Genomic DNA, 15013 nt, shown 5'->3' on the forward strand with positions numbered 1-15013 from the left:
ACACACAGCCGTGACACTTTACAGAAACAAGGGAACCAACGTGTAGTGCTGCGACCTGCACAGCCAGCAGGGTCCTGTGCTGGGGCGATGGGAGATTAAGGAAAAACTCCACACATAATAAAGCTGTGGGGAGGAATCTGACCTCTCTGATGGGCAGGCAGTGACCCTGTGTGTGCTCAGAGAAAGGCTGGGTGCTGGTGTGCTCAGGGCTGACTGAGGCTCAGAAAAGGCAAGCCATGGCAGTCCATCGGCGCCAGGACAAGGGTGCAGTTGCCATGGGTGCCCTGAGCCCCCATTTCTAGCTACAGCTGACACTGTTTTGACAAAGCAGGTATTTGGGTTTTTTCAACCGGGTTTTGTCCCGGCCAGGACCTGGGCTCAGCCGAGCTCTCTGGCTTTTGCCCATTGGCCCTGCTCCCTCCCGCCCGGGCTGGGTGAGAAGTGGTGAGAGAAGTGGTTTCTCCCTGTTCAATACCCTTTAAAAGTCTCTAGGGGTCTGGATAGGTTTGCGCTGGTTGGCTTTTTCCCTAGTCTTGCTGCAAGCTGCTTTTTTACCTTCTCCCAAGTATGTAAATGTGCAGTTTCTTCTTTTGGAAACCAAGGACAGGTCTCTTGAACAAACTCAAGATATTTAGCAAGCTGTGCAGTCTTGGTAGGCGTCTCTCTAACCTTAAGCAAAGCTTTAAACACTTTTTTTTTAATATACAAAGAATGATCTTTAGATTTTGAATTCCCCATTGTTTTATGCCCAGCAATTGCACAATGCACTCTGTGCCTTATTTATGTTGTGCACACTCCCGGCGTGTCTTCTCATCTCGGCTTTCTGAGTGTCCCACCCCCGCCATGCTCAGGCCCCACATTGGGCGCCACCTGCCTCGACCCACACAGCCAAGAGGCTCTTGAGAGGGGGCCACGGGAGATTAAGAAAAAGCTAGACACATAATAAAAGGGAAGCTGGGACCGGTGGGACCTGATCTCTCTGATGGGGAGGCAGAGACAACCCACCGCAGACTGTGCCTTTATTTATACATAGTAAAAAGGGAGGAAGTACATGATGGGGCCAAAAGAATAAGGTCTCAGTGTTTTGCTGAGAACACTGAAAGTGAAACATGTTTGGAGCCAACTGTGTTGTAGTTAACAGGAACACCAAGGCCAGACACCTGCTAGACTGGCCTTGCTCTCGTCCCAGCAACTTGTTTATACGGCTCACCTCTGGGGCCCCGTGTTCTCTGGGCTGGCCTTGCTCTAGCCCCGAATGTGTGGTCCATCTCCAGCTTAGTCGCTCCCCACAGTGTAGACCCAAAGAAGCCAGAAGCAGTCCATCTCAACCCTCCCAGGCACTCTCACACAGGTCTTAGTCACAAAAAAACAAGGCAACACAAATTATTCCTTCTCCCCAAGTTTGTAAGCCTAGCACACTGGGCCTTTTGAATTTGCAGTGTAGTTCACCAGATGCCATAAATGTCACATTTGTGTGTGACTGAGCTTAGGGATTCCACTGGTGACTCTGGGCTGGGTGACTGGCCTGAAGCTGAGCCTAAGGCTAGAACATCCATAGTGAAGTGAAGACCACAGCCTGGCCCGAAAGCCTCCTCATTATTGCAATTACGCTGCTGTCAAACACTCTACAAGCACTGGGATGGCAGTGGAGGGTTGGGGGCTGGGGGCCAAGTGTTTTTCTGGTTTGGGTTTCTGGGTTGTATTTTTGTGGCATCCTTTTTTACTTTGAAGTACACATCATAGGAAAATTCATACTGGTGGATTCTCTTTGTATTTTTTAAGTAACATTTAATAGAAGAATAATGAGTAAATAAGAAGAGAGCGTATAGGCAGACCCGTGACTTCTTTCTTTAAACTACAAAAGTCAGTACTGTACATTTGTAACAATAAAATACAAGTGTATGTATTTACACAGCACTGTGTACTGTTTGAGTGCCTCCAGATGTGCCATGTGTTTTGCTCCGCACAGCAGGCCTTGAAGGGAGGAGGACCCCAAAGCACAGAGCAGCACCTGAAGTTGCAGGGGCCAAGACAAAGCACAGTGCTCCCCAAGGAAGAGAGGAGCAGTTAGGCAGTGTGTGAACACTGGGAGGAATGCACCGGGAGAGTTAAGGTCCTCATCAAGAAAACTTCAAACAATACGATGAGAAGGAGAGGTGGAAACTGTCCAGAAAACCTGTAAAACTGAACAGGATAAAGGCAGCAGATATGACGTGGGGAGAATGGACCAGTAGAGAAGGGGCCAGTTCCTCTCCAGGAGATAGAGCCGCAAGCAGGAACAAACGAATGGCTTCTGATGGCCCTCTACCAACACAGGATGGGAGGGACCAAGTTACCCGGGATTGTATGTACACAAAGATAACAATTTCAGAGATGCCACTGAGACCTGGACAGGGCTTATGCCTAGCCTAGGGCTAACACGAAGAACTAAAATATGAAATGACATACTCTGGTGACATAGCTAACAAGTGGGTGAAATTCAGGAAAACATATTTTTTCCTGAATTTCAGCCATTCACTTAAGAAAGGCTGTAAGATAAGGAATTTTAGGAAAGTGAAAGGAAATATCAAAGGATTAATTTGGGGGTATTTCTTGTAAAACCTGGAGCAGATATTAAGAAAGAGATTAGTTAGCAAAGAAGCAAAATATGGGACAATGTACCTAGATATCTGCCAAGTATATCGTGTTCTTTGGAACAGATACTTGTAATTTTTCCTGTGCCTCGTGGGTAGTTCTGGGATGGTGGAGGGGCAGAGAGGGCACCCTCCTTGGGCCATTGTTCTGCTTGGCACAGGCCAAGACTGCCTGGCCTGTGGATGGAAATGTGGAGTGACCGACCATGGAATGGCAGAGGGACAGAATGCTGGATGTGATCAGTCATGTTCCCTTGAATTTAGAAAAGCATATTTTAAAAAGCAGAAAAGTTTTTTTTTTTTTTTTTTTTCCTTCCCACGGAAAGGTTGACTTGGCCCACAGACAGAGCCTGAGAGTTGTCTGGGGAGTGGTGAGTTTGGGAAATGGCTCTTATACCAGAAAGGCGAGGGTGCAAAGTAGGGCTGGACCCTTGGGGAAAACCCAGATTGACAAAAGAAAGTCACAGGAGGGAACTAAGTGGAAATGGACTGATTGGTGTTGAGGACAAATGGTATGATATGTAATGAAAAAGAGCAAGAAGGCAGGGCTGGGGGAGTTTGCTGGGGCTTCTCTTGCCTCTATAAAGAGGCCTTCACTCTATGGGAAGGGGAAGACAAACGCCAGCAAGAGAACCAGGCCCCCAAGTCGAGGAGAGGGACAGGCAGAGAGCACCTGCTGTGCTAAGCAAATCTTACTGAGTGAGGTAAACTCTAAAAGGCAGAAATGGACGAGTGTTGAGCAAATTTTTCAGTATTAGGAGAGGGGTTCTGCGGAGCGCTTGATGGCTTGCCCAGGAGCCCTTAGACACCTCATGAAGCAAATAGTTGGAGAATACTCAGAAGAAAAAGGTTCTGGTTGACCAGAAACCCAGAGTGAAGCAGGCAGCATAGTGGAATGAGAGGGGAATGGGCTGCAGTTCAGAATTGGGGATCCAGGCTCCACTGCTTTTAGACTGAAATCTGAGGGCAGTCACTTGCTCCCCTTGAATATCTGTTTCCTCATTTTTCAAGTAAAATGGGAAAAAAGGTCACTGCTTTACAAATTTTCTGTTAGAAGCAAGGGAGATAAGTGAAAACATCAAGCTTGGTATGTAACAGGTAATAAATGATCATTTTTAAAAAGCAAAAAACTGAAAGCTAGACTTGGTGGTACAGACCTGTAATCCTAGCATGTGGAAGGCTGAGGCAGGAGGATCCCCGCAAATTTGAGAACAGCCTGTGCTACATAGTGAGTTCAAGGCTAGCCTGAGCTATACAGAGAGACCTTGTCTCCATAGATAGATAGATAGATAGATAGATAGATAGATAGATACATAGATAGATGATAGACAGACTGACCAACTAGCCAACTGACCAACTGACTGGGTGAGGGACTGACCAAGCAAGCAAGCAAAAACTGAAACATGGGATGTGACTGCTTAAAAGCACTGCCTCCCTGAGTGGCATTATCAGAGGTATAATGTTCTACATAAAGGAGGAGAGGATTTTTTGTTTATTTGTTTGTTTGTTGGTTTGGTTTTTTGGCTTTTTTGAGACAGGGTCTCCCTATGCAGTTCATGCTGGCCTTGAGCTCCCTTTGTAGCCAAGGCTGGTCTCAAACTTGCAATGATCCTCCTGCCTCAGCCTCCAGAGTGCTAGGATTACAGGCGTGCACCACCACGGCCAGCAGGGAAGAGACGGTTTTACTAGACCTTTTGCTGGTCAGGCTACTGCATTTCATTTTGGGATCTGCCATTTAAAAGGGGCGTTAATAAGGTAAGTTATGCCTGGCTACAAGGCAGTGGCTCTCAAGGTCATGGTCACAGGAGGACAGACAGGAGGGGAGGGCTTAGGGACCTTATCTTTGGGAGACTGGGTACAGAAACTAGGGATGCTTAAAAGTAACCCCCAGGAAATATGACAGTTCTTCTTAAGTATTAGGAAAGCTGAGATTTGCAAAAAAAGATAATCTGTGCTGAGACACCTGGGAGAACAGAGTTACCATCAGAAGGCTGTGAGGGGGCAGTGGAGTGGTTAAGCTTTCTAATAATCAACCCTGGATAGGCAGCCTCATGCTGCCCAGGACTCTGTGATTATATTGCAACTGCAAAGTCAGCACAAAGGAGAAAGCTCCCTGTGGTGTGAGTCACTCTTGGCCTTGTGGGAGGATCCAGATGGATGTCTGTCTCATTGGGAGCATAGGTGTCACCTGGGAGACCACCTACATGTGAAGGAAACCCAGGCTTGCCTGGGAGAGAGGCTGGGCTCAACCTGCTAAGTTTCTTGGGGTTTTAAATGTCTACAATTTTTGAAATTTCAAAAGCAGGATTTATTATTAAATACTAATCAGCCATCTTAATCCTGTAACCTTGAGGAAAAATGTAAAACAAACCCTTTGAAGTAGTGGGACAATATGGGCTTTGAAGCCAGACAGATCTCAGTTAGCATCTGAGTTCGCCCTCTGTTATCTGCAGAAGTGATCCAGGGCAAGGTATTTAACCTATTTAAAATCCAGCTATGTGTATGATAAGGTGTTTGTGAATGTTAAATGTGGTAATCCTTGTAGCATGCTCAGCATGGTTACAAGTGCTTAAATACTGCTGGCTGTTGTTGTAGTATATTTGCTAGTATTATATCAAATTGAGATGTGCAATAGGCACTGTAAGAAAAGCCATGGCTTTTGGACAGGGATTTGGACAGAGATGGACATCGGGCTCTAAAGTGAGATAATCCAACACATCCACAGTAGGCTCATTCCATGGCCCAGGGCACAGAGAAGTGTGCAAGATCCTTAGAAGGTCATTGCACTCTTTAAAAAAAAATTCATTAAAATAAAAAAATAAATAAAAACTCTTTAAAAAAAACCTGTTTTTTAAAAAAACAATCAAATGAGGTGATGCAAGAGTAAAGCCATTTGCCAGGTGCCCGGAAGGTTCCAAGCAAGCCCAGTATAGTTAGTAAATGAATAAGTCATAGCTGGGAGCAGCCCAGGTCTTCGAGAAGCAGCTAGAAAGTGGGCGGGGGCAGTGGGACACAAGGTCGGGCGCCGGAGGGCTGTTAATTCTGCCCGGCAGTGCCCTTGCCCTGGGCCACCCGCACACACACAGCACTGTTCTCGTGGTCATTTGTTGCTGGGACACGGCCTGGCTGTGAGGAGGTTGGGAGCCAGAGTCACCTAAAATCTCCAGAAGAAAAGACTGCTGCAGACAGCGCTCGTGGTAATAGCACTCTTTTCAAAGAGTCCTGCTTGTGTGCGATTAGCTGTTGTAGGTGCAAAGCCATGTATGTTGAAATACGATTTCTGCCATTTTCTGAAAAATCCTTCATGCAGGAGGTGAGATGAGTGACCACAGAAAGAAGCCAGGCGACTGGCACTGTCCCTGCCCTCCCACCTTCCTTCCTTCCCTCCCTGCCCGAGGCTGTCTCTTTCTTTTCAGTGCCAGGATGAACCTGAGGCCTCACACACCCGAGCAAACTCTCCACGGCTGAGGCACACCCCACCCCGCCGCACCCAGCACTTCATTTGGACACCAGTGTGCTGGGTCCCAGCGCCCCTCTCTGTAGCTTGTTAGCCCGGGAGGGAGCTCTCCGAGTCCCAAATACTGCAACTTCAGATATCCAAGTACAATTTAGAAAACAGGAAGAGAAAAATAAACAAAGTCAAAGGTACATTTGAAAGGAGATTCAAATGTGTATTTGGAAAACAGGAGTGTTAATGTAAACAAGGGAAATCCACACCCTGACACAGAGATGTGCATCTGAGAGGAGTATGGGCGTTCAGTTAGAAAAGCAAAACAAAGTTTGACATTGAGCAGCTAAAATATTTTTTTAAAATTAGTTTTATTGGTAAACTTTTTTTTTTTTTTTTGTCTTTTTGAGACAGGGTCTCACTATGGAGTTCAGACTGGCCTTGAGCTCACTTTGTAGCCCAGGCTGGTCTCAAACTTGCAACGATCTTCCTGCCTCAGCCTCCCCACTGGAGTGCTGGGATTACAAGCATGTGCCATCACGCCTGGCTGAACAGCTAAAATATTAAGGATAACTTGTAGATTAGAAACTGTTAGCTGAGCTGGACACAGCGCTATACACTGATAATCCCAGCTCCCCACGAGACCAACGCAGGGGGATTGTGAGTTTGAGGGCTGCCTGGGCTACTTAATGAGACCCTGTCTCAAACATACAAAGAGTTGAGTTTGACCGTGAGGACAAATCAGTTAACAGGGTGGGGATGGAGGGCATCCTGGGATGGGGGAGAGAGAAGGTGCTGGTTTCTTCCATTGATGGTTAATGAACCTTAAAATGTGTGTGGACCCTTCCCTGCACTGTTCACAGCCTAATCAGTGTCTTTTTGAGTGCAGCTCACTGCTTATTTTTGAATTTTAAAAAACCATTACAGTCAGGAACTCAGTTTTTAAAAGTGTCAGTTTGAAGCAGAAATGGCAGAATAAAGACAAAACCAAGCCCTGCCCCGCCCCCCATTTCCTGCCATGGACTCTGCTGCTGGGAGGAGGATAAGGAGCTCCATTTACTCTCCTCTGCCCCAGCTCCTAGCCCAGTGCCTGACATGCAGGGGGCCTTGCTTTAGGACAATGTGATGGTGGCTTTTTCAGGGCAGGTAGTACTTACCTGGAGTTGATAAAAAGGAGAAAAAACCACATCATCGTGGGTGACACTGGCATGGGAGACAGTGGGAAATGGGGCGGAAGGCTGTGGTCTGCTTCCGTGTGGCACGTTGTCCATGTCCGTGGTCCCTTGCTGGTTTCCTTTCTCTGCCACCCATCCCCTGACAGTACCATCATTACTGTCCATCTCACTTTATAGCTGAGCACCTGAAGCTCAGAGAGATTCACTGTCTGGGTCTACCGCAAGTGGGAAGGAGAGGATGAGATGGTCTCTGAGTCCTTCAGGGCTGACTTTTACTGCTCTGAGGTCTCTTGGCCAAAACAGACAGGCAAACATGTGACAGCAGGTAGACCAAGTTTTCCCAAAACTTGACTTAATGTTTCCATTTCCGTCTGGATGACTGGTGTCATGCTGATGAGAGTGGCATTTACCTCCTCAGCGAAGCAGTGTTTTTGATGATAGGCTGGCGCTCTTCGGCAGCCTGACACATCAGCCCAGGGGAAGTCACCGTCTGAATCGTGTGTTGGGCTGTCGGGATGGCCTGGCATCACGGAGTACAGGCCAGGATTCTACCTCTTGCTTTGGCTGTGGACTCAGAGACTTGAGGCAGTAATGACCATTGGTCAAAGCTCACTGACATCCAGAAAACCAAGCCCATTTCTGATCCACTTTGTAGAGCTCATGGCACATGACAAAGAGAAGGATCTGTCCCAGTGACCTGGACCGAGACTTGTGGAATCCAGTTTAAAACTTATGAGATAAGAAGAACTTGAGTCACTGTATAACAATTTCCTTGGGGGCCAGGGTTCTGAGATTTTCAAGTCATGAGGATGTTCTTCACCCTCTCCCTGAATTCTAAATCCTATTTGAGAGAGGGAAGGAGGCAGCAGGAGGTGAGGATTGGGGAGGGGAGGGGAGAGGAGACCACCAAAAGAACTAATACTGTATGCAGCAACCATTGTTGTGCTGGAGTCTAAACCTGCAGAAAGTTTCCTATTCTGAAAGTGAACTTCATGAATTTGCTTTTTTGTGAAAAGCCCTCTCTGTTTCTTTGTGAATCATCTCTTGAATTCTGTGTGGCTTTGCATTTCTATAGCTACAGCGTCTTTTTTTCTTCCTTCACTTTCAGTTCCAGCTTTGCATGAAAACTTGGAATACAGGGCTTGACACCCGTCCTGCCAGTCCTGCCTGGCTTCAGTGGCCTCTTCTCGCTTGTGAGGGCTCCTGTCGCACACATCTTCTGCCATGGCAGGGTGGGGCAGCCTGATTGAAAGGCATCTGACGCTGTGGCTTCTGGCCCTTCTTTTGGAGATGGTTCTGCCATGTATGAAGCCTCACAGATCGTCCATCCGCTCTGTTTTTTAATAAAACATAAATAGCACCATTTATGGCTTCCACTATTCAAACAGCAGTTGAGCCTATGAGGAATCACTCATTTTAATGGTTCTAACACTCATTTCCAGCCAGCCGTGCTGCTTTGTCAAGCTTTTCCTGAATTAGGGAGGGACTGGCTAGGAAGAGAAGATGGCTCGGCAGGAGCTGAATTGAGGCTTCTCAGGATGGGGGCAGCTGGATGTGCTCAGGACTGCTGGCTGGCTTTCTTGTCCCTGCAGTCAGTCCCTCTGTTACCCCAGGACAGAGCCTCCTGGGAAGCAGAGCCCAGCTGGTGTCTGAGAGACACATCATGCATTTGTCCAGAGAAAAATATGCCCCGTTTTCTCTTACAGTCACACATGCTCCCAGGAAAGCCAGCTCTGTTCCTCCTCCCTGAACAGCCATAGAACCATCCTCCGCAGAAAATGAACTGAAGACATAGGTGCCATCAGCAACCTGGATGGGAGCAGGCTGGGAATTAAAAAGATACACTAGGTGATAAGCTTAGTGATACGCCTGGCAGAAAATTATTATTACCATTAGTGCCATTTTATGGATGAAGAAAACGAGGCTGAGACTGCATAAGGTTGCACTATTATTAAGTGATGGAGCCCAGACTCACACCCACATCTGAGTCCAGTTCTCATGTGATTTCTGTAGCATCCTTTGCCACTAGGTGCACAGAACTAGGGTGTTGTGGGAGGCACTGCCAAGACCCAAAGTAACACTGGATGCTGGGACGTGGCTCTGCAGAGCAGGGCCAGGAGCAGGTGCTCAGGCGGGGTCAGGCTGGGAGGTGACTGCAAACAGGTAGGGCAGTAGCCAAAGCCCAGAACACCCCACCTACATCTCTCCACGCTCCTTCACTTCAGTCCCGAATGAGCTCATGAGTCTTTGAGCTGGGCATGGACTACAAGATGCTCCACTTAACATGCCAAGGCCTGCAGAACCACGCTCCTGTGACAAAATGCCATTTTGCTTAAGGAGCTGCATCTCCAGAGCTGTTGCCCGGGTGCTGTGTAAGTGGAAAGTCAGACGCACAAGAAGATTTTATGTTCTGTTTTCAAATTGTTGATGACATTCAAGCAGATGCTAATATCTTTTTACTGTTCCATTGCTGCAAACATCTTTGCCCAGAGAAGAAATGTTTCAGCAAGAGGGTTTCTTAATTAAATATTTCCTGGTGCTAGATTACCACTCCGAAGGCAGCGGTGGGTTCCATTAAAGCATGAACTTTACTCCCACAGCCGACAGCTGATTAATGTGTTAATTAGAAACCCTGCCCTCTCCCCCAGTTACCCGAATCTTCTCTTAAACCCAGCAGAATGTATATATCATGCCCATGTGGGTAACCTCATGGCATACTTTGGCTTTGACTTTGGACGTTTATATAAAAATGAAGGCTCGCTTGCCAACATGAATAGCTTTCTTTCTTTCCAGGGAAATACAAGATGGAAAGAGTTATAGGAACCAGAAGTCCTGCCTTTCAGTTTTCTGGTATCAAGAGCAAGTGCTATTTCTGCTGAGGCAGTGTCTTTTGAGCAGTTTAGTGGTGTAGGTTGCCACACATTTATTTCACAGGAAAGGAGTGAATCCATCAGGCCACTGAGCTTATAAGTACTACCCTGGCAGCCAGCCACCAAAATATAAATACTCTAAATGGACTAAAGGAAATGTTCATTCTGTTGTTTAAAATTGGACCCATCCCAGGAAGGTAAATTTAATCTTTTTGAGGACTGCTGTTCTAGGGTTGAATGGAACACACATTTGTTTATCTCCTTTGTGATCTTTTTGTCTTCCTGGTGATACATTATGTATTTGTGATACGAAGCATTTCAGCTGTCTTGCTCAATGGCATTGCATTTGCTGATTGTTCGGTCCCCAGATTGGCATCATTAAACAGCAGCAGCCTCCATCCAATCTGGGACCTGTTAGGGAGAGAAGGGGAACCAGAGAGGCCAGGTTCCAACAGAAACAAAGCTGGGGAGGAATTAGGGAGAAATCATTCCAGAACCCAGGGAGTTGAGCTCTGCGCTTCTTAATCTTTATCTTTTAAAATGTCTGAAGGAATTTTGGTACTTGTTGGCATAATGAGGGAAAGAATAGTGCCTCGAAAAGTAAAATAAAATACAATTTAAAGCCATCTGTGGAAGGGAAGAATACCCCCCCATACCAGAATTAAGAAAACCACACTTTATGAGTCACGTGCATTGTATTTCACAGGCATGCAAATGTTACTTTATTAAAGAGAGAGATGTAGTATATATTTTCACCCAGCCACCACATCTTAAGTAATCAGCTCAGGCTCTTATGATGAAATCTTTAATTACTAGAAGTGTGTCATTAGTTAGATGTCGAATGAATGATGGTCCTGTGTTTTATTGCCTCACATGATATAGCCATTTGTGCCATAAATTCATTGACCTCATCTTAAATGATGTGTCCTGTAAGACAGATTTGATTCATTATTTCTTAAGTGACAGTTTTTTCCCTCTAATAATTTTTTGCTTCATCAGAAAGATTGCTTTTCTGTATTTTTAGGTTAGTGTTCGGAATTGCAATGTAAGAAGGCAAGGTGATACGCACATTCACACTCACATTACCCAGGAACAAGCCCCTTGTAGGTGAGCACACTACCACCGGAACACTCCGGATGTTGCCGAAAACCAAGCTGCTGAGGTTGGGCCTCTGCCTTAGTGGGAAAGCTTGATGAAACAGGATTTTGTTTTTAACTTTGATGTCTGTAATTCTTTTATGTGGAAATAGATAAAATATGGAGGAAAATCTCACTTACTGATTCAGATAGATCCAAGAGCATCCCTAACGCATCCACGAATTACTAAAAGTGAAGGAGATGAAGAAAGAACATTGAAATTGTACAGTATTTAGATTGTTATTATTATATTTCACTCCACTTGAAAATATTTACAGTATTTAGCTTGAGGAAACAGGAATCCTCTGAAGGAAAACAAAAATTCAACCTGGGAATTTAAAAACCAATTAAAAATTTCAGAAAACTTTTCCCCTTATGGTTAAAAAATAAGATCCAAAAGAAATATGCCAGAAAATTAGCTTATTGGTTTAATTAGTTCAATCCATTGATAATTTTTTTCAGCCCATGATTATAGAAAAAAAAGAAGCTTCAAGCTTATGAATTTATGTCTTAGGCTTTCTGTGGAGGCCTCATACTGATACGGAGGCAAGTGGTTTTATTTCACAGTGGAATTTAAATGCCACATCATTATATGTTAACTTTATTAAAAAGATCAAGGTTTTTAAAAAGTAATGTATGTGTACTATGTTTTCAATACTAGTTTACTTAGCCTTTATCTAAATGAGAAATTTGAGGGTCTGATGGAGTTTGTGGGTCTCCTCTTATCAGAGGCAATTCTGCATGTATTTGTAAATGGAGCGTCTCACTTAGGGTAAAAACTTCCCTTGATTCAGAGCAATCTGAAACACTTAGCAAAAGACAGGTGAATATGAACATTTAAAATATTTTTAATACTTTAGTGACTGCAGTTGAAAGAATAGGTGTTCTGATCATTAAATGGCACTCAGCAAAATGTCCTCAAATTTTTGCAAAAAATATGTTGAAAGGGCAATTTGATATGACAGCAGACAAGAAAAACCAGTGGAGCCAATGAGTATATTTTATTCACTCTCACACTGTCAAGTTTATTACCTGTAAATATCAGCGAAAAAGTGAGAAGGGAAAGAGGGGATGTACACGTACAGACCCACATCTGCCATGCCCGCGTTCGCCCACAATCACATGCCAGCACGCTGCTACTGTTTACAGTCAAGGAGAGCTGAGAGTTAAGTGAGATGAGTAATCAAATGCCCAGCATATGTTGTTTTTGCATTGTTTATGTGACCAGTCATTATTAAAATTTATCATCTTTTCATTTTATCAGTTTACAGTAGTTTTAGAAATGCACTCACACCAATGGAACAGACTCTGTACAACAAAAACAGGGTCCCATTAGGACAGTATTGGGGGGAAACTAGAGTTCAATAATCCCACCATTGACTGAATTTTAGTTCTTCCTCTGCTGCTCTGTGGCTTGAATGCTGAGGATATGACAAAAAATAATAATAAGAAGGAAAAGATTGTGTGTGTAAAATTCTGTCCAAAAAAAAAGTGAGGCACTGAAGGAACTATTGAAAATTTTGACATCTGTTTATCTGTTTATAGCTATGGCAAGATTACTCATATTAATTCTTGTTTAAAATGCCATATGAAGGAAAGACATTTGTGCAAACAAGAGTCATATTTGAATTGTAGATCATGTCTTCACCATCTGTGAGAGCTGATGGTGTTGCAAAATTAATGTGTTAATGAAATCACAATAATTTCTCCAAAGTAATGGGTTCCGAAGCTGAGAATGACTATTTTTTGAACTTTGATGTCTAGTGATTTCCAATTGGGAAAAGCTCTCAGCCTTTAATTAGTTCTGCAGCCCAACTTTAAAATAAATTTGGCGTTGTCTTTCTTTTGCCAGGAGTAGATTTGAAGGGGGAGGGGAGACATAACAACTTTTGGAAAATGTTCTCTGGTGCTTGAAAAGTTGTTAAATAAGACTGCCTGCCAAGAAATGTCACCAAAAATTCTGACTACTGAGAAGGAGTGGGCAAACAGCTCAAAAAATAATTCTAGCTTGCTGCAACATCACAGGTTGGGAATAGCTAAACCTCACACAGACTTCACGACTAATTCCAAGTTTCTCCTTGGAAGCCAGACATAGTGATGTTCAGTGCTTTGTGTTATTGGTTAACACAGCACACCCTTTCCAACTGCATTATTGGACACAGTTGATAGTTTAAAGTGACTTTGCGTGAGGAGAATTTTAAGGGGTTATGTTTCACATCCACTAACCTTTCTGGAGAATCCTTCCCTCCAAAACTATTTAGATTTGTGTTCACAGTGAGCCTCTTTGACAGGTGAAAATGTGAGGGCAGCTCTGTAGGGCAGGTTATGTCCTTCTTTTTGTCAGAACCATCTCCAGCCATGCTTGACAACACAGTTTCTTAAAAGAGAGTAAGAGACTGTGATCATTGCTATTCCAAAGTTAGTATTTATAAAGCAAAGCCATCATTTCACAAATATCTCAGAAGTTTACCTTTTAGAACAGAGCACTTCAGCCTGTTTGAGAAATTGTGATAAAGTTTGAGCGAGCCTTTGTGTGAAACATGAAACGCCATCTGCCCCAGGAAGTTGCTTATCTTACCTGTTGTGGTTTCTCGTTACTGTGTTGTAGGTATGTGACTGGTGTAAGCACATAAGACACACAAAAGAATACCTGGATTTTGGGGACGGGGAAAGAAGGCTTCAGTTCTGCAGTGCAAAATGTCTCAATCAATACAAAATGGACATTTTCTACAAAGAGACACAGGCCAATCTTCCAGCTGGGCTGTGCAGTACATTACACCCTCCCATGGAAAATAAAGCAGAAGGCACCGGGGTGCAGCTGCTCACGCCAGACTCTTGGAATATCCCGCTGACAGATGCTCGGAGGAAGGCCCCCTCCCCGGTGGCTGCAGCTGGCCAAAGCCAGGGCCCTGGCCCATCGGCGTCCACCACCGTCTCTCCATCTGACACTGCCAACTGCTCTGTCACTAAAATCCCCACGCCAGTGCCCAAGTCCATCCCCATCAGCGAGACTCCAAACATCCCTCCTGTCTCCGTCCAGCCGCCCGCTAGCATCGGACCTCCCCTCGGCGTCCCGCCGCGCAGCCCTCCTATGGTGATGACCAACCGCGGCCCGGTGCCGCTGCCCATCTTCATGGAGCAGCAGATCATGCAGCAGATCCGCCCGCCCTTCATCCGCGGGCCCCCGCACCACGCCTCCAACCCCAACAGCCCTCTGTCCAACCCCATGCTGCCTGGCATCGGGCCCCCGCCCGGCGGCCCCAGGAACCTGGGCCCCACCTCCAGCCCCATGCACCGGCCCATGCTGTCGCCCCACATCCACGCCCCGAGCACCCCCACCATGCCCGGGAACCCCCCGGGCCTGCTGCCCCCGCCGCCCCCGGGCGCGCCCCTGCCAAGTCTTCCCTTCCCGCCGGTGAGCATGATGCCCAACGGCCCGATGCCGGTGCCCCAGATGATGAATTTCGGGCTGCCGTCGCTCGCCCCGCTGGTGCCGCCCCCCACCCTGCTCGTGCCGTACCCGGTGATCGTGCCCCTGCCCGTGCCCATCCCCATCCCCATCCCCATCCCGCACGTCAATGATTCCAAGCCCCCCAACGGGTTCTCCAGCAACGGGGAGAACTTCATTCCCAGCGCCCCCGGCGACTCCTCGGCGGCGGCGGGCGGCAAGGCCGGCGGACGCTCCCTGTCGCCCCGGGACTCCAAGCAGGGCTCGTCCAAGTCGGCGGACTCGCCGCCCGGATGCTCGGGC

The 15013-nt window shown here is 46.1% G+C and overlaps 1 protein-coding gene across 1 annotated transcript in view; it reads left to right on the forward strand.

Annotated features, from left to right (window-relative positions):
* Positions 1-15013, forward strand: part of Sobp (sine oculis binding protein homolog) — a gene marked incomplete at its 5' end in the record, with an annotated part of 153542 nt that overhangs the window by 120218 nt on the left and 18311 nt on the right. Inside the window, 1 exon segment of the mRNA XM_013510791.1 lies at positions 13871-15013. Coding sequence (XP_013366245.1) covers positions 13871-15013 — 1143 coding nt within the window.

The sequence above is a fragment of the Chinchilla lanigera genome, unplaced genomic scaffold (genome assembly GCF_000276665.1).
Source record: "Chinchilla lanigera isolate Chin_1 unplaced genomic scaffold, ChiLan1.0 scaffold00010, whole genome shotgun sequence".
Lineage (NCBI taxonomy): Eukaryota > Metazoa > Chordata > Mammalia > Rodentia > Chinchillidae > Chinchilla > Chinchilla lanigera.